Source organism: Dermochelys coriacea, chromosome 4 (genome assembly GCF_009764565.3).
Source record: "Dermochelys coriacea isolate rDerCor1 chromosome 4, rDerCor1.pri.v4, whole genome shotgun sequence".
In the NCBI taxonomy this organism is placed as follows: domain Eukaryota; kingdom Metazoa; phylum Chordata; order Testudines; family Dermochelyidae; genus Dermochelys; species Dermochelys coriacea.
Window position 1 is genome coordinate 95,156,250 of NC_050071.1, and position 24,824 is coordinate 95,181,073.

The 24,824-nt window shown below is 42.1% G+C and overlaps 1 protein-coding gene across 6 annotated transcripts in view; it reads right to left on the reverse strand.

The window, feature by feature from the left end:
- The window catches only part of ATP10D (ATPase phospholipid transporting 10D (putative)), a 96,437-nt gene that overhangs the window by 707 nt on the left and 70,906 nt on the right, over window positions 1-24,824 (reverse strand). For 3 of the 6 annotated variants that reach the window (XM_043513898.1, XM_038399300.2, XM_043513897.1), the window contains 12 exons: window positions 23,619-24,237; window positions 22,287-22,393; window positions 21,504-21,630; window positions 14,426-14,610; window positions 12,266-12,575; window positions 11,499-11,575; window positions 10,836-10,961; window positions 10,090-10,290; window positions 5,215-5,295; window positions 4,847-4,951; window positions 3,221-3,408; window positions 716-1,819 (listed from right to left, as the gene is read on the reverse strand). In XM_043513898.1, the coding sequence (XP_043369833.1) occupies window positions 1,288-1,819; window positions 3,221-3,408; window positions 4,847-4,951; window positions 5,215-5,295; window positions 10,090-10,290; window positions 10,836-10,961; window positions 11,499-11,575; window positions 12,266-12,575; window positions 14,426-14,610; window positions 21,504-21,630; window positions 22,287-22,393; window positions 23,619-24,237 (2,658 nt within the window). In that variant the 3' untranslated portion in view covers window positions 716-1,287. Of the gene's footprint in view, window positions 1-715; window positions 1,820-3,220; window positions 3,409-4,846; window positions 4,952-5,214; window positions 5,296-10,089; window positions 10,291-10,835; window positions 10,962-11,498; window positions 11,576-12,265; window positions 12,576-14,425; window positions 14,611-21,503; window positions 21,631-22,286; window positions 22,394-23,618; window positions 24,238-24,824 lie in introns of those variants that run through there. The other 3 variants (XM_043513901.1, XM_043513900.1, XM_043513899.1) reach the window with 3 other exon arrangements.

Sequence of the window (24,824 nt, forward strand, 5' to 3'; positions counted from 1 at the left end):
TCATGCTCAGACAGACCCCGATTCAGGAAAGCAGCCATGTTCAGAAGAACAGTTCATGCTTAAAGTCAAGATAAACACATGATTAAGTCCATCCCTATTCAGGATAAGTAGATTCCTGAATCAGGACCATACTGCAACAGCAAGCATGACATCAAAAGCTTGAGACATAGGTAGATGATGGGCCTGGAGGGGAGATCTGTCAGTTGTTTGTTTCAGGACTCCATCTCTCTTATTTTGTAAACAAAGAAAATAAATTGTCCTGAGGGATGGGAAGATGGATTTCCTCTAGGAGAATCATTATTCTCTTCACCTTCCAACCCCCCAGGCTCCTGAAAGCTGCCCAAGGAGGTGACAATCTTAGCAAAGCCATGGTGCTTGGGAAGGGGGCATTATCCTAGGCTGTGTCTTCATTAATGATTTTCAGGAAGTCTCCTACTGTTTCTATCACCAGGGACAGTGTGACAGGTGGAGCTTTCCCAAACAACACTAACGAGGAGAAGGTTAGTCAAGTGGCAGGTGAAAAGGTAGGACTTATTTATCCTCACAATCCAAGTGAAAGCAAACCAAACCACAGCAAATAGGAATTACTGACATGACCTCTTACCCACAACAGACATTCAGAAACCAACTTGGCCCTGCTTGTGCCAAGCAGCTCCAGACTTAGAAATATCCAGATCCTTTTGTATTAGTGTACCAAAAAAAGTGAGAGCCCATATGATACTGAAGGTTTTATTTTTTCATAAAATGGACTTTGAAAACGGCCAGTGTGTTCTGTAAATCTTGCTGGCCTAGACCCTCCACGTTGATATGATCACAAACAGAATGATAAGGATAAAAAACATTTTGCATAGAGGTTCCTGGTGAGGAGTGCAGTGGACCTTATCAGCACTAGTTGGCATTGTAACATCGCTACAGACCACAACATTGCAACAACACTAGGTGGAGCTCAGGATGACAAAGTCAGGGTCAACTGGTAAAAGTGTCTCCACCAGAACAGTCTTTAAATTACATCACTGTCATTTTTATCAAAGTTACTATGTTATACAGTTAGCATGTATCAAAAATTATGCGTTTTTAATAAAGCTGGTACTTGCACAATACTTCATGCCCATTTAGACTCTGGATACCTCAATAAGTTACTTAAAATGTTTTTAAAAATGCAAAAGGCTTCTGAATAAATTTGTGCATCAACTGACTTGACCAAAAAAAACCCTAAAACCACCACCAACAAAAAACATGAATGTAACGTAATGCACCTATGTTCTTGTTCTTGTATTTTTTAAACAGTTAACATTCCAGCTTTGCAGGGTATGTTAAAACATCCTGTTCAGTCAAAGCACAATTCAAATCTGCCTTATTTATTAGAGAAATTTCATTGCTGCCCTTTACAAAAGTAAACTCCGGGACGCTGGCACAAGAATTATTTGTACCATATGTTTCTGAATAGGTTTCCTTTGAGGAGGAGTTCAAAAATGCAGCTCTCTCACAAGTCAGGCTGTTCACATCCCTGAACTCATCCTGTATGTCTGATATTAAAGTAGCCTTCTGCACTGGCCTGTCTGCTGGACAGGTATGAAAAGGTGTCTTAGACGCTGGGATGTATGAAGAGTGGTCAGTGCTTTCTCTTACTGATGCAGCATCTTCAACAGACCTGGAACATGCATGAGTGCCCTGGAAACCCATTCTACACTTCCCAACACGATCATTCTTCCACTTTTTAATTGCTTCCCTCTGCTTCTCAGGGGTCAGTCTGTCAAGGTGCTTGACTCTCAACACTGGAGATGGAAACAGTGCCCCTTGAAGAACTCTGAACAAATATCTAAAACATAAACAGGGTTTTCCAGTAAGCCATTCAGAAGCATATTCAAGCTCTTCTCAGCAATGGTAAAGGACCCAAACAGGAGCATGCAGGGAAAGGAGAGGAGGCATCGTTCCTATCATCCAGGCTGTAGTGACAGCCCTGTAATTGCAAAGCTGCAGTAGCCCCAGCAGCAATGACCTTTAGATTTGCACACATAAATAACTGTGCCTGCAGTTTTGCACTAGAACAGGTTATTAGGACAAACGTGTTTAAAAGTGGCCACTGATTTCAGTGCCTCTGTTTTTTGCGTGTTGGACGTGACACCCCTAGGCTCTGATTTTCAGGGACGGTGTGTACTTGCACTCTAGCTGAAGTCAGTGGAAGCCGCAGGCTCCCAGCAGCACTGAAAAACGGACCCTGCATGTCTCAAAACAAAAACCATCTGTTTTGGCAATGCTGCTGAAACTTTTCTGGCACTGGGAGATTGAAAGTGACTCAAAGAACCTTATTTATAAAGTCTAAAAACTTTGCATTCAGTCTACCATGAAAATCAGCCACTCCTAAAACCAGAACCCTTACGTTTCACTCACTGGTTTGTTTGATTTAAAATCGCCCATGTGTTGAAAGCACTCATTATTGCTACAGACTTTGCTCTTTAAATTAATTTAGGAGGGGAAGCAAGTGGTTAGTGGCACCATCTGGAGCCAGGAACATTGCAGAAGGGGGTATGTGAGCTTTTCTCATACAACTCAGCTCAGGCCTACAGTACCACCATCAGCTGGTTTAGTTGCAAGGTCTGAGCCAAGGTTGAAAACCAGAGTGATATGTTTATGCCCTAAAGCAAAATGCGTATCCTATGTATGCTGTGCCCCAACCCACAACTGGGAGGGACAAGTTGTATATCCCACAGCAGTAATCTCCTCACAACTTTTAGGAATCTAGGAGGGTTTTTTTTTTTTTTTTTTTTTTTTAAACATTTTGCCCATTTACAAAAATTCTGGGTTCAAACTTTTTCAAAAAAAGAAAAAACATTTGAAAAAATAGTTTTGGTAATAAAAACAGGCCCATAAATAGCTTCTCTATGACATGTATATGATTCACGCTGCCACCTTATACAACTTCTTTGGATATAAATTCTAACCTTTGAAAAGTGATTAAGGTAAATTATTGATTTAAACATGAGAAGCAGGATTTAGACTAAATCATTTCAGCAATTTTGTACTTGTTTAAATTTAACTGGAAAACATCCCAATTAACATTTCCTTGCATACATATGGGCTCATTTATGCTTACACTACCAGGCTATGCAATTTTATATGTTCAAAAAAAAAGAAGACCACGCTACAGAGATTGATAGCATCATAGCCACAACGAAAACCAGAGCCAGTTAATACTAGTGGTTAAAAAACAACAAAGTACCTGGGTAGAAGAGCAACACAAGTAGTAATGATGCAAACCAGATAAAACACTGGATCTGTCATGTGCTTTTCCATGATCCAATAGGGATTTGATGGTGGATTACAGGTTTTGCAGGTTGCTCCAAAAGTCAGTGCAAAGACAAAGTAAAGTAAGATGCTACCTATCATAACAGCCATGTGTATCCAAGTCTATAATGTGGAAAGGAGGGACAGGGGAAACAAGACAAGAATCAGAGATTCAGGATCAAAATTATTACAAACAGAAAAGCGTGTGCATGTGTACACACACACACACACACACACACACACACACACACAGTCTTGAACTGAAGTAAATCATAAATCAGTTCAGACAGACAACACCCTCTTGATTTTAGATAAAATATTCCCAGGGAGAAGGGTTTCTTCCCTCTATAGTTGACAGGAAACAGCCACATAATTTAAAAATTCTTCCCCCCTCAACCTTTTTTTATTTTTTGTCTATTAAATATACAGCTCATGATACCATGGTACAAGACTTTTTAATGCCAAGTACTTCAGATGACTGCATTACTCAGAAGCATCAGAGAAGGCCTTCACAAACAAGCAGAAACAAAATCTTCACATGATACCGCTACACAGTTTGATTTAAACTCAGAATAACTGTGTATTTGTCTCAGATTTCTTTTGTTTTGCAATTTAGAGTACATTAGTTACTAAGAAAATAATCTGTTGCCGGTCCGACAGCTTGCTGACATCTCTAAATGCCAAAAGAAATTCATTTATGCTATTGAGAGAATGGAGACATTAATATCATCCATAGTTTGCTAAACAAAGGTATTTTTGTGATGGTTATTGTGCCCTCCATATCCAGGATAAAAAGGGTTGGCTTATACACACAAATCTTTAAGTCAAAATACTTTAGAATGCAGCTACATTCCATCTACTGTGAAACAACTCAAGAATGAAACAGTCTTTTTTATTTATTTTTCTGCATTGAGTAAACAACCACCATCCCGCATCCTCCAATTTTGGACAGGATGATTACATTTTTCTCCAGAATTATGACAAATAGTCACTATTTTACCCTTATTTGTTTATAAAGAAATTAAATTAATCCAATAGAACTGGAATACTATCTGTTGTTGTCTTAGCTTCTGCAGACTTAATTAAACACTAAGATGACGGTTTTATGGCATAAAACAGATGTTTATTCCTGCAGGGAAGACACCTTTGAATTGTTCGTCTTGGCTACAAACTGTTTATCGGTTCCCAGCATTCAAAACTAGCATTCCACATTTGTCGTCTATGGAAATCAAGCCTTAAGAACTGATAAAGACAGGGTATCTCGATATCTGTTTTCCCCTTTGCAAAATTAAACTTACAGCACCAAAGCAACAGAAACTGTTAAGAGCAGGATTATTTTGTTATTTATTAACAATATTGGTGGCAGAGCTTTCCTTACTCATGTGAGTAATCCTGTTGGTTCCAATGGGCTAGTTATAGGAGTACCTACTGCTCACATGAGTAAAACGGTCAGCATTTCACCCTTAATATAGAGTGCTTTCCTTGTTTAGCTTCAATAAGAGTTGTATGCACACACTGGGAAGAAAATATACCCTTTAGAACGCATGAAGAACATACTTACCAAAGTTTTACTCTCAATTAGGAGGTGCAGTAATATTATGAAGAGTGCTGCTGTGTTTAACGGGTTTCCAAAAGAAAAGATGTCTATGTCAGAGCCACGATAAGTCTGCAAAGTAAGAGAGACGCTAATTGATATAGTCTATGCATATAGCCCTAATATTTTGATATATCACATTCCACTGGGATACAAACAGCTGCAATACTGGATCAATTTACATATGCAAAATTCAAAACGGGTCCAATAATTATCGTCAATTTTAACAGTGTATGAGAAAGTGCAACCAAAAACCCTTAGTTAGGTTTAAAAACTACACCAACAAATTAGAGAAAACGACAAGTGTATTAATACAATTCAAATCTAGTACTTACAAAGTAAGGCACAAAAAAGCAAACCAGACTTTGGTAAAAAGCATCTAGCAAGGTGATCCAGAAAGTTGGAGGTGAATATGCCTAAAGAGGAAACACAGCAGGTACCATAGCCTCAGTGAAATGAACAAATCCCAGCAGCCTCAGCTACAATACATTTATGACTCTGGGAAAACTAAATTCCTGTCATTATGCATAATCATCTTGTTTGCTCAAGCGCTTGGCAGATCTACTTACTGCACTTTAAAATGCTATTTTAAGACGATACAGACAGTGAGCCCCTCCAGGGCTAGCAAACCCCAAACTGCTAACCCAATATCCCACATGAAAGGTCACATTTTAACATCGCACAAAAGGAGACATTTATTGGTTGTCTACATGGGAAAAACAACTAAAAAAGCTCTTGCATAGCTTATTTTGGTCAATTTCCCCATATAGACAAACCCTTAGAGAGATGGTCATAGTAAAAATGAGAAAGCTCATTGTAGGCATGCAACTAATTATCAGAGATTATACCAAGAATGAGATGTGGACCCTGGTCTTGCAGCAGACTCTGCTAGCACTTCCCCAGGACCACGTGAAATCCCATTAATCTTGGTGAGACGTCTCTTGGAGCTGCAACAGCAGATGCTGATGCAGGACCTGGATCATAGTTTGTAAACCCCTAGGGCCAACACACTCTTCTGCATTTTGTACAGGGCTGAGCACTGAAAAGATCTGTCCTTTGAAGAATGTAAGCTATAGCAAGCACAGTATAAAAATCAACCAACTAGTGCAATATTGTAAAACAATTATCTTATAAAACATGTCCACTTGTTTTTATATTGCGACTTTCACTCAGAATGCCTGTGTCAATGCACTTCATAGCAAGAGGTAAAGGGAAATACAATTTAACAATGGCTCCAGAAGAGACAGCAAGGCAAAATGACAGGTTTCAGAGTAGCAGCTGTGTTAGTCTGTATTTGCAAAAAGAAAAGGAGTACTTGTGGCACCTTAGAGACTAATGCTCCCCGCCCCCTTGCACACCGGAGAGGGGGCTCAGGTGGCTCACGCTGGCGCTGATGCAGTGAGGAAAGCAGCGAGCTCGCTGCCTACCCCCACTGGGACAGCAAGGGCAGTGTTGAGCAAAGGGGGAGCTGAGACCCCAGCTGAGTGTGGGGAGACACAGGCAGGGCACTTTATCTGTTGGAAGTGGCAAGGTGCTTGGTAAGGAAAGTTAGGATGAGCCTAGGCAGCCTTGTGAGCTGTGGCTTTGTCTAGTCAGCAGTGTGGGAAGGTGAGGAGAGTGGAAGATGAGTGTCCCTGTACCTTACCTGTTACCTGGGTGGAGAAGTGACATAGTGAAGGAAATGTGCCTGCGTCTGTCAGAGGTATTGACTTGCCTATGGAGGGAGCTACCCCGGTCTCCAAGCAGTTGTCTGTGAACAGCCCTGTCTGCTGGGACAAGAGGAATGAGATCCCAAGCTGTGTGTCTCGTAAAGGAGAATGTGTCTCCGGCTCTTCTTTGTCTGTGGAGCAGACAGAAGGGGCCTTTCAGCCTGTGATGGTTGAGAGTAGTGCAGTTGTCTCAGAGTTGGTTCTGGATTCAGCTAAACCCCTGGAAGGTAATGGTCCTAAGTTTGTGTCTGCTAGGGAGAATGGCACTGTAACTAGGTCGCATCCACTTAGTGTCTATGCAAAATCCCAGAGACCAGACTTTTCTGGTGCTTGTATTTTGCCTGTTGTAGTGTGTTGTTGGGAAAGGGTGTAGCAACTCTGTCTAATCAGAGTGAGATCCTAGCCAGGGCACAAGGAGAGCAGAAAGGTGATTTGATTGTGTTACCTACTGATGGTGTGGAAACCTGTGGCAAGAAGGAAAATATTCCTGAACTTGTGTGTGGCAAAGGGAAGGAGAATGCTTCTAAACTTTTATCTAGGAAGTCTGTATGTTTGCCTGAAAGGGGATTGTATAGGAATCCGCCTGATGAGCCAGAGGTGATTCTGGATGCAAGTGAGAGCCAGAAAGAGTCTGTTGTTGCTCAGGAAAATGTTCCTCTAGAACAAGCCCTAGGTGAAGAGGGTAAGGGCAGAATTTCTGTGAAGGGTGAACTGTTGCATAGAAAAGCCCCTAAGGAAAGGAATCCTCATGGTAGTCTTTGCAAGCAGTTTACTGCAACTGAAGGGTGTGAAAGAGATTTAATCAAGAAAGTTTCAGTTCCTAACAACCAGAAATTTTCTGTTGTGAATGGATCCACCGACTTTCCTGTTGAAAGATCCAGTGTGGATAGCTTTGAGAAGGTCTCAGATGAAGTGAAAACTGTTAAGAAAGTTAAACAGTTCTATAACCAAGCTGTGTTTGGCCAGCCTGATGGGGAGACAAGGTTATTGAGAGAGGAATGTCTCCATGCTAGTTCTGTAAGTGAACAGTATGTGGCCCAGGTCAAGATGGGGGCTCTTAACCAAGAGAGCCCGAATTGAGCGCTGGGAGAAGACCCGATCCCAGTTTGACCCCCGGGGGTTTTGGGGTGGCAAAAGGGCACGGGCCGCATAAACCTTCCCACATGCGACGTGCGAGTGCTATCGACCACCCCTGACCTAAGGGAGGGCGTGAAACTGGAAGGGCCTGGTGTAACTCCCACCAAGGAACGGGAGAGATGCTGGGGCATCCATGGGAACGTTGGTGGCTTCGAACTTCCCCAGGTCACCGGCTAAAGTGACCCCATTCAGTTTGGTCTCAAAGGGGGGGGAAGAGATGTGAGGAAGCGGGACTGTTCCTAATGTTTCCTCTGAATAGTATGGGTGTGCCTCAGTTTCCCCTATGCAGTTCTTAAGTATCTAGGTGGGGGGATAAGGGTGTATGGTCATTGCAGAGCCCTGGAGGGCAGGTGTGTGCAGGGGTCTGGACACAGAGAACAACCAACACCCTGTTTTCTGGCAACTGATGGCCTGGGCCCTTCCCCCCTGCAAGGTGAGAGCTAAAGGGTTGGAGAACAAAGGAATCAAGTGACCTCCTGGCCCGGGAAAGGGACAAAGCCTAGAGGAGGAGGGGCTGGAGAGAGTTTCAGTTTGGGGCTGGCTGGGGAAGTGGAGTGAAGTGAAGTGGGAAGTGGAGTGAAGCAGACGTGATTGTCTGGCTCACTGCCCCCCAAAATGGACCCAGCTGAGGGGTCCTGTTCTTTGTACCTACAAGCTCTGTTTTAGACCATGTTCCTGTCACCTAATAAACCTGTTTTACTGGCTGGTTGAGAGTCACGTCTGACTGCGGAGTTGGGGTGCAGGACACTCTGGCTTCCCCAGGACCCCGCCTGAGCGGACTTGCTGTGGTAAGCGCATGGAGGGGCAGAGGATGCTGAATGCTCCGAGGTCAGACCCAGGAAGGTGGAAGTTGTGTGAGCTGTGTGTCCTGAAGACAGTCTGCTCCCAGAAAGGAGACTTCCCCAGAGTCCTGACTGGCTTCATGGGAGCAGTTCCAGAGCATCGCCCGGGGACTCCGAGACAACTGGTGGCAGCGGCTGGACAAAAATTAGACCAAAGTTTTATTAAAAAGCTATTGTGTAAAGCAGTAATCATTACCCCCATGCCAGGCTGAAGGGAAGAGGAAGGTTTGAAGGTAACTGGGAAAAGGTGGAGAGATTCAGCATCTCAGAGGGAGGAAGCCAGGATATGGGATCTTCAGGTTCTTCCAGAGATGTATTTAGTCAAATCTCTGACTTGCAGGGCACAGACCCCCAGCTACAGCCTGCATTTGGTAAGGAATATAGAGGCTTCACAAGCATCTTATTTTGATGGACCATATGGTTTTGCAAACTTTATTACTCTATAAACCAAGTGATGCAAAATACGAAAAGTGAAACTGAACAAGTTTTGGGAGGTCGATATCCCTCTCCCTACAATGCCAAATTTGTATTTACTAAACTCCCTGCCCCGCTGCTCCCTCACCTCACCACCGTTTTTCCTCTTCTAAAGAAGCACTGGGCTACAGCAAGGATCTACAGCTGATGTTAGGTCATCAGCACACTGCATGCTGGAGCATCTTTTAGACCAGGAGCCATTAATCTGGTGATGTCTGCTGTTGAGAGGCCTAAGATGGTCAGAAAATGGTGAGTTTTAGGCTAACAGTATGTTGAAGGCCCCTCTAAGCCTGCTATTGTATCACCAAAAGTCGATAGAATATGGTATTTTACTTCCCTCAAAATTCATAAGAGTAAAAACTTTGCTACAACTCATGCTGAGCAAAGCAGAAATCAGGGAAAGGCTGAATGAGCTGTCTCGTTTTTAACTTAAAAACAATCTTTATTCAGACTAACGTGATCTGCTGATTTTAAACATGTTGTTAAAGTTTTCCTGCTTCATTACAGGCAGACACAAAGTGTAGCATATACAGAAGGGAGCTGCGAAAGGAAGGAACCAGTGAAGTCCAGGACAGCAGGCATCAGGAGGAAAAGAACCCAGAATGATGGAATTTATCTGAAGATGGTCCCACAAGGTGGAGTAAATTCTACTCTGTTCAGGTTCTTACACTGTGCTCATCACTGTGGTAGCTGAGCCCTTCAACGACACTGAAGTATGGGTACCTTAGATTCTAGAGATCTTATGGACAGCTCTGTCTCAACCATTGTAAACTAGGCATTAGCCAATACAGAACATACTGGTAACAGAATATTCATCTAGCTCACAGCCTCAGCCAGAGCTCTCCTCTCTCCTCCTTCCTACCCACCCCGCAAGATAGCAAGTGGCCTAACTAAAGATCTCTGAAAAATAGCTTTTAGTTGCATGTCCCCTCCAGATGGTTTAAGACAGGAAAAGTATTTTCACTGATGAGGAGCACACAGCAAAGAAAAAACTGAAACCAATTCCGAGTGTCTCAATCTGCCTCAGGCCAACGATTCTTTAACGTACCTGAGACTTCTGACCAGTCACATAGAGCTCAGGCAGCTGCATGAGGACCTCTGCAGAGATATCTTTGTCCAGAATGCCATAAATGATGGGTGGCACCGAAGTGAAGAGGAGGTTGAAGAAAATCAAAACCCAATAATCGGTCATGGACGTTCCCGAAAACCCACAAAAGAACTGGTACCAGAAGAGGAGGTTTACAAAGGCCTGACAGTTCAAAGACAAAAGAACAAACCAAAGCCCACAGCTGTATTATGCAAGCTCAGGAAAAAGAGGACAGATCTTATCTCTGCGTTGTTACAGGAGGTCGCAGGAAATGAAATATACATTTGCTTTCCAAACAAATAGGCCCCGACACTGCACTTAAAATATAATTTTACTGGTAAATGTCTTAATATTTCAAAACCCATTGTCCAGATGCATAACTCATTTCAATATGCCCCTTCTCACTGCCTCCCAGTAAAGACTACAGATAGCTTTTTAAATAAAACAGATAAAGCTTAAGTGATTTTAAATGAATCTGGAGCAGAGAACTCAATCCAAGGCAGATGGACAGGCTCAGCCCTCTGCTGATGGAGCTTAAAAGTTAAGTCCCTTAACGCTTGCCCTTTATTTCTGACAATTATGCATTTATTCTACCATCTCCACCTTCAAAAGCCACAAGGAAAACCAAGCAAGAATAGGTAACCAAACCACACCATCTCACACTCGCAAACTAAGAACCTTTTCCCAGATACACTGTAGCTACATACCACATTCTTGTAGAAAAAATAAAGGATCATGTTGGCCAGCCTGGTGTAACACCAGTGACCATGGACAAGAAGCAGCTTCCTGAGATGTTTGAACTGCGAAATTGCAAAGTCACTCGCCATCACAGCCTGCAACACACACAAAGAAAGAGTTGTGACACCTGAACAGTTAAAATACCAGACGTGATGTGCATCAAATGCTGACAAATGAGTGGGGCATTTACATTACATGGCTTCTATTTACTGTTCATACGGACTAGAGAAGCACCTAGTGCTCCGTTCAGATCAGAGCCCCTATGTGCTATAGGCTGCACAAACACAACTGACTAAACATGTCAGGGCAGGAGGCCAATCTCTGCCTTCACGTACATCCATGCCAACTGCATGTGGGCTCCATGTGTTGGCCAGGAAGTGAACAACAGGGAGTTTGAGGAACAGGGAGTTCAGTAACGAGCAACAGGCTCTCTCGTCCAAGAGCAAGAGCCCCTGCAGTGCTCATCCACTGATTGCTCCTGGAAAAGCACTCAGGCTTGGGAGTGAGCTCAGAACACAAGCTGGTCCCTTCTGTGGCAACATACTGTGCAGCCTCTAAACCTCAAAGCTGAACCTTGATTATATTTCAATCTGAGTCCTGTTTGATTTGCAGCTGTTTTCAGTCTCCATTACCTGCATGCCTTCTTGGCCTGAGAGTCCCACTCCAGTATCAGCCACTTGGATCATACTGACATCATTGGCACCGTCACCTTCCGGGGGGGGGGGGACGGGTGAGGAGGGAGGGAGAAGAATAAGAAGATAATCTTAGTTGGAACACAACATGGAAGTAGCTCTGCTGGCTAATGTATTCTACACAGAGATGATGAGAAGAGAAATCTATGAGAACACTGCCCAGAATACCAAGAATTATTGTTCTAATCAATACTGTAAACTATGGAATACCCCATGAATAATAAGCTAGTAATGGGAAGCAGTGGATTTTACAGGAAAATAGTGCCCAATGGATGTTTGCTGTTACATTTTTCAGAAACTCGCCGATATCCTGGGACAGCAGGACTGGGATCTTTGTTAACTCTAGCCCTACGTGAAAGAGACTGGACCATTTCCTGTTTCTCCCCAGCATGGGATATTTGTGATAGAGAATGGCAGAAAAACTCCCCAAGGTACCCTTTAAAAAATGAACTGATAAAGTACCAGTATTATTGTTATTGCGAGCCTAGGAAGAAGGGCTTGCCAGTAACTAGTTTAATGGCCAAATTCACTGGCAGTATTTACTCAGTGGAGTTGCACCAGTTTATGTCAGAAGTGAATTTAGCCCTAGGTAATTCATCTCTTCCATGGGTAAAACGTATAAGAGACGGTAACAATAATATTAAAAATAGCTCCTCTTTTTCCAGGGAGCAGAGATAACTGAGTGCACAGATGGGGTGGAGACTCACCTACAGCTAGCGTCATCACTTTCAACCTGTTTCGCACCAGTTTGACCACTTCACTTTTCTGCAGCGGCATTGCTCTGCAGCAGACCACAGCCCGGCACTTCTCCGTGAGTTCCAGGAAGATACTTTGCAGGCTCTCGTGCAGGGCATATTCTAAAGTCTTTCCATCAATAACCAGGCCGGCACTGAAATCTGGAGCTTGGGAGGAGGAAGCTGGAAAGACGCTCTTAAATTTGGAGTTGTGATTTTTTTTGGCACACATACTTTTTTGGATGTCTTCTAAAATAGTGTTCATCATCAATGCACAGGCATCCTTGTGTAAGGCAAAGAGAAAGGCTGATGTAATGTCCTATCTTCTACCCTGGCTCTGTTTCCAGTATGAAAATACATATTAGGCAGAAGGCCAAACCTTGCATGAGTCATCCCACGACTTCAGTGGGACTTCACACATGAGGAAGGTGGCCTGAATTGGCTCTCCAGCTCTATTGTTTTTTAAAATTACAGTTGGACAGAGTTTGCTGTCTGCAGAAAAGACCAGTTCAACCTTGTTAAAGCACATTGGCATGGATTTTGCACTACTAACCAGGAAAATATTTACTGGACTATAATGTGAGTAATGACCATTAAGGATGCCGTAATAAAAATCAGGCTTAGTTATGAGTCTTGCTCTCTTAATTTGTTTAGTTTGGAAAGGAAACCCAGGGATACTTTTCAAATCTAGGTTAAAGGTGAACTGCAAAGCCTCCCAAAAAAATTGGCCTTGTAGTTTTTTTTGTTTTTTCTGGCTTCTTTATAATCTATAAAAAGGCCCAAAAGATTTTTAAACAAAGTTTTTGTCTGCTTCTAACTTTACCTAGAAATAATCAACAATGTCAAGTTTTGCTGGAGGACCTCAGAGCCTGCTTATTGTTACATCTAACACCCTAACCAAAAAAGCAAATTGTTGCATCACTAACAAAGGCACCATTTATCCAAACTGGTAAGCAATTGTGGAAGGCAGATAGATGGCTGTGAACAAAAATAAATATCCAACAATTTTTTATAGAATGACTTAAAAACCCCTTCCCTTTTCAATCTGTTGTTGCACTAACTATCCAGTTACCAGAGAATCTCCCAAAGAAGGCATGACCTGAGTTTCTAAGGTATAGTACAAGCAAAACACACTCAAACCTCTTTCACACATTCTTTAAAAATCATAAAGAATAAAATGTCACATGCCCAGTCCTCCCCACACACACGTATTGAGCAAGCAGCGGTACAGCGGTTTAAAAAAAAAAAAAAAAAATGGTGTGTGTAAACCAATCTAAACTAAAAACTTTAACTAAACTCCTTATTTCCCAAAGGAGAAGTAGGTAAACTCTGTGTGCCCATGTTTACCCTCAACTACAATACTATTTTTGCAGGTCACTTAATCTGGATAATGGCTAGCCATTTTTTTCTTTAGAATTCTATCTTAAATAGCTCACAAAACAGAGAATCAAAATGCAGTTAGTTATAAACATCCAGCAGATGGCACAATTATCAAGCAAGCCTGTGTTTGACTCCCACGCAGTTACATTTTTGAACACTGTTTTATTTACAAAATGTCTGAACTATTTTCAAAAGAAGAAGGAAAAAAAAGATTTTTCTCCGTTAAAAAATGTAAGTAGATTAATTCTCTGGATCTCTGTGTGTAATACCACTTTAATGAGATAATTCCTTGCGTTTTTATGCTAATCAAGCAGGGCTGAGGGAAAATATGATACAGAGCAGCAAAAAATTTAATTTAACACGATTTCCATGTCAATAATTCTTTGACCAGTGATTATATGCCTAGTATACTTCAACGTCTAGCTTTCTGCAAACATTTATAAACATGTACATTGTATCAACATCTTTTCCTAATACAAAGAGAAGTGAGACACTGCAGTCAGTTTAAATACTTAACAAGCATTTAGGGGTTGTATTTAGGAACAGATTTCTGAAAAATAAATGTAAAGTATACTTTACGCACAGAAGTGGGGGAAAAGACCCTCAGTTTTTCAGTATACAGAGGACATCTTAGAAAACATGGTGATTTTTTTTGGTTTTGTTTTTTAAATAGCGCTTCTAGTATAGTCTGACCATTTCTGGCAAAAAATTGTTTGTGGGGTGACAGGGAGGGCAATCTCATTTTCTACTCACTTTATTTAGAGATTTGAGGGTGAAGATTTTGTCATCTGGTTCCAATAACCTGCAAGCATATGCAATATTGACAGCAGTTTCTTGTTTATCTCCCGTCAGCATCCAAATTTTGATTCCAGCTTTTCGCAGTGCCTCTATAGTGTCTGGAACACCCTCCTGCAGGCGATCCTCAATCCCAGTGGCACCTGCGATAAAAAGCACGTGGATTAAAGCAAAAATTAAAAAGACAAAACAAATAAACATGGAAAATTCTAACTAGTCATTTAGTCTCAGAAATGTAGGGCTGGAAGGGACCTGAAAGTTCATTTAGTTCAGCTCCCCATGCTGAGGCAGCACCAAATATACTTAAAACATCCCTGACAGGTGTTTGCCTAACCTATCCTTAAAAAACCTCCAGTCACGGAGATTCCACAACCTTCCTTGGAAATCTATTCCAGTGTTTAACTAGCCTTATAATTAGAAATGTTTTCCTAATATCTAACCAAAACCTCCCTTGCTGCAGTCTAAGCTAATTACTTCCGGTCCTACCTTCAGTGGACAGGAAGAACAACTGATTACCATCTTCTTTCAACACCCCTTAACTGATCTAAAGATGGTTATCATGTCCCCCTTTAGTCTTCTTTTCTTAAGGCTAAAAACACCCAGCTTTTACTCTTTCCTCATAGGTCAGGTTTTCTAAACCTTTTATCATTTGTGTTGCTCTCCAATTTGTCCACATCTTTCCTAAAGTGTGGGACCCAGAACTGGACATAGTACTCCAGCTGGGGCCTCACCCAGTACCAAGTACAGCAGGACAACTACCTCCCATGTCTTACATACAACACTCCTATTAATACACCCCAGAATGATATCAGCCTTTTCACATCACACTGTTGGCTCATATTTGATTTGAGACCCACTATAACCCCTAGATCTTTTTTCTGCAGTACTACTGCCTAGCCGGTTAGTCCCCATTTTGAGGCTGTGTATTTGAATCTGCTTCCAATTTATCCAATTTACAGGTAGTTCTGTATTCTAATCCTGTCCTCCAGAGTGCTAGCAACCCCTCTCAGCTTGGTGTCATCCACAAATTTTATAAGCATACTCTCCACTCCATCATCCAAGTCATTCATGAAAATATTGAATGGTACTGGATCCAGGACAGATCTTTGGCAGGCCCCCACTAGCTACAACCTCCCAGGTTGCCACCAAACAATTGATACTTAGTCTGTGAGCTAAATTCCCTGTTAGCTGCGTGGCTGCGCCGGAGCCTATTTAGCTCTTGTCTACTGATTCCCTTCTATCCACTAGGCCAGTAACCCTGTCAAAGGAGGAAATTAGGTTTGTTTGGCATTATTTGTTTTGTGACAAATCCATGATGGTGGCTATTCCTTATCACCCTATTATCCCCTCGGGGTTTACAAATGGATAGTTTAACAATTTGTTCCAGTACCTTTCCAGATATCGAAGTTAGGCTGATTAGGCCTAATTCCCTGGGTCCTCTTCATTCCCCTTTTTAAGGACTCGGTACCATGTTTGCCTTTCTCCAGTCCTCTGGGACCTCACCCATTCTCCATGAGTTCTTGAAGATAATTGCTGATGGTTCTGCTTCAGCTACTTCCTAAAGTACCCTTTGGTGAATTTCTTCAGGTGCTGCCAACTTAAATACATCTAACTTATCTAAATATTCCTTAACCTGTTCTTTCCTTATCCTGGCTTGCACTCCTTCCCCCTTGTTGTGAATATTAACTGTGTTAAGTATGTGGACACAATTAACTTTTTAGTGAAAACTAAAGCAAAATTGGCATTAAACACCTCAGCCTTCTTGGTATCTTCTGTTATTATCTCTCCTTCCCCATTAAGTTGACCTACACGTTGCTTCTGATTGCTTTCGTTCCTAATGTATTTATAGACCCTCTTTGCTCAGTGTCTCTTATGTCCCTCTCCAATCAAAACTTATTTCATGCCTTAGCCTTTCTGACTTTGTCCCCACATGCTCATGCTATTCTTTTGTACTTATCCTTAGAAATCTGTCCACGTTTCCACTCTCCGCAGGATTTCTTTTTTAATTCAGGTAATTAAAGAGGTTCTGATGCAGCCACATTGGCCTCGTACAAGTCTTCCTAGCTATCCTTTGCATTAGGATAGTCTTCTGTTAAACTCTAAATATTAACTTTTAGAAACTGCCAGCTCTCCTAAACCACTTTTTCTCTTAGAATTTCTACCTATAGGACCTTCCTACTAGTTCTCTTAGTTTGTTAAAGCCTGATTTGTTAATTATACTGTCCCATTCTGTTGCTCTCTCAGTTGCTCTGGTTTCCTTAGAACCATGAAATCTATCATTTCATGATTCCTTTCACCCAAATTTCTCTCAACTTTTAGATTCAAATCCAATTCCTCCCTGTTAGTTAGAATCAAGTCTAAAATGTCTGCCCCCCCGGCTACTTCTTCCACCTCCTGAAACAAAAAATTGTCCCCAACACATTCTAAGAACTTATTGGACATTTTGCCTTTTTATTTTATTATTTTTCCTGCAGATGTCTGGGTAGCTAAAGTTCCCCATTAATACCAAGTCTTGTGTTTTGGTTATTTCTGTTGCTTGTTCCAGAAATAGCTCATTTCACCACTACCTCCTGATTTAGTAGACCCTTACTGTGACATCACTCCGGTTTCTTTCCCCCTTTTATCTTCACATAGAGGCTTTCAACTCTTCTGGAGCTCAGAACAAGTATATACATTCTTAATATACCATGCAACATCTTCTCCCCTTTTTCCCTTCTTGTTCTTCCTGAACAAACTATACCCCCATACCAATATTCCAAGCCTGTGTAATTCCAATTAAGTCATAATCTAGTTTAGGTACTAATACTTCCAGTTCTTCCTGTTTCTTCCCCAAATGGCTTGTATTTGTGTATAGACATCTAAGATGTTGAACAGATTCTTCCACTTTTTCCTCTTGTTGCTCCTCTGAACTTATTTTCCATTCTCTTTCCCGGCAACTTTCAGCCCTCTGTCCATTGATAAGCCTTACAAGACTGAGAACTTTCATGTGGCATTTTAGCACAATATGGCCAGAATTCAGGTTGAAAGACTGTCTGGGATTTTAGCAAAATGCTACTGTCTAACACTAAGTCTTAACAACAGACAGAACTGTGTCAGGGGACAACTCATAAGGCAGTTGTCCTTTCAATTCAACTGCAACATGGTTATGTCCTGTAGTGAAGATGATGTGCTAATGATGTATCTGAACAGCTCTGAAACACACTCATGCCCCTGCATTGGTATGGCTCAGGGACATGTTTTATGTCCTGTCCCACTACAAAATAAAACTGTTGTAACTTGCAGACATGGTTTGACTTGCAGGATATCTGGGGCATAAGAGATTCCCGCAATGGGAAGTAAGCTGTAAAACTAAGCAAAAACTCCTCCACATGCCAGAGAACAGCAGCTGGTTGGGTAGATCCATAACTTACTGGCTTTCACTCCGCAATGACAGAGCAAACCCATCTGTGACTGGATGGTTGAAAGAAACAAAGAAAAAGCATTCACTGTACGGACTTGTCTTTCCTTCCTAGTGCCCAGTTCTGATAGACAATGAGCTGCAATGCAACGGAGGACTCAGATAGGGTAATGAGGACATGGGCCCATAGGCTCCAGCTGGGTCACAGTCTTTAGTCCACCCCTTCTGGTGTCACAGTTGTTCCAAATAACAGTCCAAAAATGTCTTCACACAAAAACAGAACCTTCAGCCCTCTCTATTCCTCAGCCCCTTTCTTGTTTGATCAGGGTCTTTCCCAGGCCTCCCTGCTTGGAGAACTCTCTCTCCTTGTTGACTCAGGGCCCCGCAGGAATCTTCTTGCTCTCTGGAGTCTTTATAGATCAGAGGCTCCCAAACTGTGGGGTGCACCCCCCTAAGGGGCACAGAGGAACATTCAGGGGGCCAGCCCCCATGGGGGGCAGATAAGGAGCCCTGCCCAGCTCTGCTCCGGCCACCAGCCTCCCTGCGCCCCCAGCTATGGCCCCTTGGCCTCACTACCCCTGTCTGCATCCTCCCCCTGTATAGCCACAGGTCCAGCTCTTGGCTTCCATACCCACCTCCAGTTGTGGCACCAGCCTTGGTCCCCCTAACCCTGTCTGCATCCCTCCCAGCCCCCCATAGCCGTGGCCCTGCTTCCGTCCCTGTGTACAGGAGTGGGGGGGGGCACAACACTGAAAAGTTTAGGGACCACTGCTATAGATAATAGAGGCAGTTTCCAGAGCTTCCCCCCTTTCATGCCACTTCCTGCTCTGACCTTCCTACCTTTATAGGAACATCTCTTCATCTACTTCCCCAGCTGGCCTCTCTCACTACTTAAGCCTGGCTCCTTTTACACAGGAATCACCTCATTCCTCACAGATGGGCCCATTCTGTAATCACATTGGCTTAGCCCCTTCTCCAGCCCAGAGGGCCAGCCACCCTTTTACACTGCCGCAGCGGGACACTACACTGCTAAAAATAGCAGTGTAGCCGGGGAAACACTGCTTGGGCTGTAGAGAGCTGTCATGGGTATATATTCACAGGTTCAGCAGTGTCTTTACTCACCTCAGCAGTGCCTCACTGTCCACACTGCTCTTTATACCCATGCCGGGGGCATGTGGCGTATGCACTCTCCACACTGCCATAAAGCACGATACAGTGTAAATGTACCTTAAGGATGGAACTGCTGTTGTTTCCCAGCACTGGTTCCCTCACTCTTAATCTGAGTTACAGTTGCAGCTACACCATGTGGTATTATTTAAGAAAGCAAGGGGAAGAACAGAGAAACGGAAAAAGCACTTACCTTCCCATCTAGCACTGCAGGGCAGACTGTGTCACTGACCCTCTGGCCTAGGCTGGGGGAAGTGCTGAGCTGCCCTGCCAAGGGGAGCTCCAGAAGGGAATGTACCTCAAGGAGCACAATCCTTCTGCCAGCTCTGCAACTGCACAGAGGGAGCTCTTACATTGCTTCAAGACCGCCTACTCCCTGCTATGCAGCCAGCTTTGCAGATGAGCGCTATGTCCCTGTGTAACCATCTGTACCCCTATGCTCACCACTTTCATAGAATTATGATAAATTGTGTACAAAATATGCTTTGTGAACTACCACTTGGAAACTCATGATTTGCTGATCATCACTGTCCTGGTAAAATATGTGTAACAACATTGTATGTAAAGTTATGGGATTCTACTTTGTGATATTGCTGGGACATTTTCCAACACGTTCAGGAGGGCAGTCACAAACCAGTTTTTCAGAGACAAACGGCTAGTCAATGCCTCAGCCAGGGGTCAATTAGATCAAACGGACCATCCCCTGATTAAATGGCCATCCTTCAGCAGGAGAGAGAGTGAGCAAAAATCTACATCTTGAACAAAGAAACAGCTTGAGGTTCCTGTCCACACAGACTTTGTCTCCTGCACCTCAGCTGAAGATGATTATTGTGCAAGAGAAGAGAGCAAAAGCCCCAAATCATCTCTCCCTTGCTCTCTACACATGGCATCATCAACAACTAAGAAACAAAGGAAGCAGCACTGGGCCGAGGGGGAGAGATCTTGACTGAAAGAAGCTCAGCCAGTAAGATTGCTGGAACGTGTGGTGAGAGAGACATTTGCTTTGTCTTCACTTAGCTTCAGTTAGGTGTTAGTTGCATTTTACCTTTTATTTCCTTGTTGCCAATTCTGACTTGTATGCCTCATTACTTGTAGTCACTTAAAATCTCTCTCTGTGTAGTTAATAAATTTGTTTCATCTAAACCAGTGTGTTTGGACTGAAGTGTTTGGGAAGCGCCATTTGAGATAACAAGATTTGTGCATATAATTTTCTTTTAATAAAAAGATAGACTTTATATGAGATTGTGTTGTCCAGTATAAAATGTAAATTCTGGGACTGGGAGTTTGCCGGTGTTGCCCTGCAGTGTAATTCATGAGTGGCTACCTATAGCACTCATACAGTATAATTGGGAGTGATTTACATGCTGGAGGCTGTGTGTGAGCAGACCAGGAGTGGTTGCTCTCACAGTAAAGCAGTATAAAAGGCACCCCAGGCTGGAGAATTGAGGGGACACAGCTGTCCATTAGTCCAGTTTGTACCTTACGTAATGTCAAACCTCACTCCTCCCAACCCTTCCCTGACACCCAGGAGAGCTAGGAGGGAGCATTCCCTTTGTTTTGTCTAGAACCAAGGACTGCTATTGTGCCTGTCCCATGCAGGGGACACAAGGGATTATGGGGAGAAGGCTCCCTGCACCCTCATCACCGCTGCACAATCTGATCCTTACTTTACAAGCAGCAAAGCAACTACAACTTGGAAAAATATAAAAAGTCACACAGCATATAGGTGGACACTACTACCTTCCTTACATGGAAGCAGCATGTCATTAAAAAAAAGAAGTCAACAGAAAAAGGCCCTCTCCTGCTTCTAGCAAGGGCTGTTTTTCCCCCATGGCCACAATCTAGTCTTTGACCATTTTTCAAAGGTCACCTCATGAGCAGTGGTCCACAGCCATTACTCCAGCACACAAACCAACTGCCATACGGCAGGCATGAGGAGGCCTGTCCCACCTTCCCTGCTCAGTCTGGCTGTATCTACACTGAAGATTTTCTCCAGTTCTTTCATAGCTAAAGTGAACTAGCCCAGAAGGAGCGTTAGTGTAGACCTGTGGCTGACGTTTTACCACCAAATGATTTAGGAACACTAACTGCACTGGCCGCTACACCAGTAATGCATTAGCATGAGTCTGTCATGCTACAATCTCCTAATAGGCTTGTAATATCTCTGGCAATGCCCAGATGCTCTGGTGTACGCAAAGCTTGAGACTTCGTCTGGGCTTCATTCAAAACCCATTACAGACACTGGAAAGACTCCAGCTGTCTTCAATGGGATTTGTATCAGACCCTCTATTTGCAAACTTACAAGAGAGACTTATGGACATTTAATAACAAGCCATAAATCCTAAATCTGCAGAAAGTCACTTTAAAAACAAATTCAGTTTTGCATAGTGCCTTGCAAAATGAATCCATTTATTCAAGCAGATTTTAACTGCAATAAAGGATTTCCAGCAAGCGATAGTGTTTTCTACCTACCAAGGAGTGTTAACTTGGTCTCAAGCTTCATGGCAGATTCAAGCAGCAGCTCTTCCTTATTGTCAATACTGGTTTCTGCTAAAAAATGACTATTTAACCATTCAGCATATTCTGCATCACTCATCACCTGTGGAGGAAGAGGGGGAAAAAAACACAGAGATAAAAGCCTCAGCTCTACTCAGTGCTTGAGCTACACAACCTCTGAGGTTTTGCTTTGCAGAGAAGTTTGGGACATTTCTTTCCCCTTCATTACTGCTGACCTATTCTTTGAATTTCTGGGCAGCTCAAAATCCAAAATGAAACTCAGCTGAAATGTCAAAATGACATTTTGCATTCAAACCACATAGCACTGTCAACTGTACATGGTCTGAAAGTGAAGCCATAAAACTGGCCCAAGTTCACTGGGGTTTGTAATAAACCCCCAAACTGAGCAAGTCTCTCATATTTTGTGAGCATTTCCCTAACCCTACTCACCTCCCACATGTCTTACTCAGAAAACCGGGTTAACTATTTGTTAATCACGATTTTATGGATAAAGTAGACATTAAGCCATCTGACATCCTCCACTGTCACCAAGTATGACTGTTAAAAATTAAGTTATGCAGTAGCACAGGTCAAATTACTGATCTCTCTTCAAATCACACGAAATTAAAAATAAAAGCTTAGTGCCGATATGCAAGCATTTGTTTAGAAGTAATGATGTATGTCTCACAGCTATAGCATTCCACATTCCAGAGCAAGTATGTCATTTCATGAACTACCATAAATCTCTTCACAAGTTACCTTTTTAGCTATACACAATGTGCGCAGTCCTCTTCTGGCATAATCATCTAAGTGTTTCTGAGTTCTCTCCCTAATTTTCTTTTGTTCCATTTCCGATTTGTCATCATCTGAAATTAAAAAAAAAGGGGGGGGGAGGGAAGAGTAAAATATGCATTGTTGGCGTTTACTTATTGACAGACTTTCAAAAGAGCAGGTCTACAAATAAAAGTAAAACAAGTATTATTTTAACTGTTAAACAGATCTTTATATTTGCAAATCATATTCAGGTCACATGCTTGGTGACCATACCAGAATGTCTTGTTCTGTCCAGGGGTTAGCAGGGAGAGGATTAAAAGGACACTCTTTGGATCATATTAAACCAAAAATCAAAGGGTGGGATTTGCAAAAGTACTCTGTATTGGGCTAACTGTTCTCCCACTTAAATCAATGGTAAAACTCCCCTTGACTTCAATGGGAGAAGAGTTAGGGCAACATTGATCACTTTTAGAAAATGCCCACCCTGAGTTTTCCCAAATCTAAAAAATATCAAACATTTTTCCTTGATTAAAAATAAAAATAATGATAACAAGAATAATAAACAGATATTTACCACTGATCCATACAGTTAAGAAGACATGGTTTCTTGCCCTCAATGACCTTCAATAAAAAGCAGTTGGTGTTTTCCATTCCATGTAAATCAATCATTATAGTGCAACAGCAAACAAGAAATTGTACTACAGAAGTCAATGTTTCCTGTTGCAGAGTTCAAAAGTATTTGCCACATAAATAAACAGGCACAAGTAAAAGGTGCCACAGAACTCTACAGACACAGGCTAGAGATCATACATCGGGTGACAACATCTAATATTAGAAGTTCTTAGAACTCAAAACTGTTGACATAAATAAAGAGTGGACACTGTTTAACTCCAATATAGTGTATTTCATACTTTCATTAATAAGATGTGTTACTATCATAATGGGGGGGTCTGAATTCAGCACAATACTTGAGCAGGTGCTTTGCTTTAAGCACAGGAATAGCCCCATTGTTTTCAATGGGTATACATATGTGCTTAAAGTTAAGCAGCGTCTATGTATTTTGCTGAATTGAGGTCTTGAACCCCAAATTTTCCTAACTTTCTTGGGTGTCTATAGAACACCTGTCACAGTGGTACCTAAGGAATGAACAACTAAATATTTCTGTGGGAGCACAGGAACCAGGGAACTGTTGACTGAGGTAGGTCTGTGTAGTTATTTACCTTCTTTTACGCGTCACTCCAAAAAAAATGTTAATCAATTAATTACTCTTGAGAGATACAAAGGTGAAACCAAGAGCTGACAAAGTTCTGTATGTACCTGCAGGTCCTGTCCACAACAAATCCATAATGACCGAATCTGCACCTTTCGTGTACACCACCACTTTGTTGGAGAGCGGATGTCTAACTACTACTGACATTCTTTTTCGTACTGAGTCAAAAGGCAAAATGTGCAAAAGCTGAAATGTCAAAGATCCCAAAGCAGCCAGGTCCACAGTAACTTGATCAGGAGTCCTAGACTGTAAAGTGCATTTGTAAGCCTTGGCAGCATGAACTAGTGCAGCTTCATCAGGGCTCTCAGCCTCATAACACAGCTTAGATATAGATTGTTCAAGAGATGATCCAGCATCACAGTGCTCACTGCCTGCAGCTACGTCCACTCTATCTAGTGGTCCAAGTGGAGGTACTTTGGTGCATTGTAGGTTATCAGTAGCCTGAGGTTCATTAGCCGTTTGGGCCACCCCTTCTATAGCAGGTGAAGCCAGCTTCACTCTGAAAATAGATAGTTTGCTCACAAAAGTACTAGGGCTCTCAGATGATGACTCCTTTGCACTTGGAACTGGTGATGAACTCAGCCTTCGGACTGACAACCTCTGGAACATCTGTTTGATTTCCTCAAGGGATTTAATAGGCATTCTACCTAGCGAAGATAGTCTCATCTGCAACAGAATTAAAAAAAATCAGCAAAAACTTTTATAAAAGTGTGCTGAAACAATTTCATTTAGTGATGGAGGTATTTTATTTCAGCAAGGATATTATTCTTAATATATTGCTTATTTAAACTTCAATGTTGTTTTTTTGGACTTAAATTATATTTTATATATATTACTGTATCGTTCTATTAAATAAATTCAGCCAAACCCATAGGTAATTAGATTCCACACACATCAACTGTGAACGCACTTCAGATTTGTAAAATTACACTCATTCCATGTCTGATTAATGGACTGTGGTCCATTTCTAGAATTTGGGCCAATAATGAAACAAATAGTATGACTTACTTTCTAACTTTTTTTAATTTCACAGAAAATGGACTTAAAAAGTTTTATTCTGCTTATTCTGAATCAGTCAGATGAGTGTAAGGATTAAACCTGCCCCACAAAAAAGGTGACAATCACCTAAAAATAACTTTTAGAAATAAAATCCTTTAGAAACGCTTTTCTTATTATTTGGACTTACACAGAAAAAACTAATACAAAATGCTTGGTTTAGTATATTAGACACTGATCAGAACAGTACTACAGTT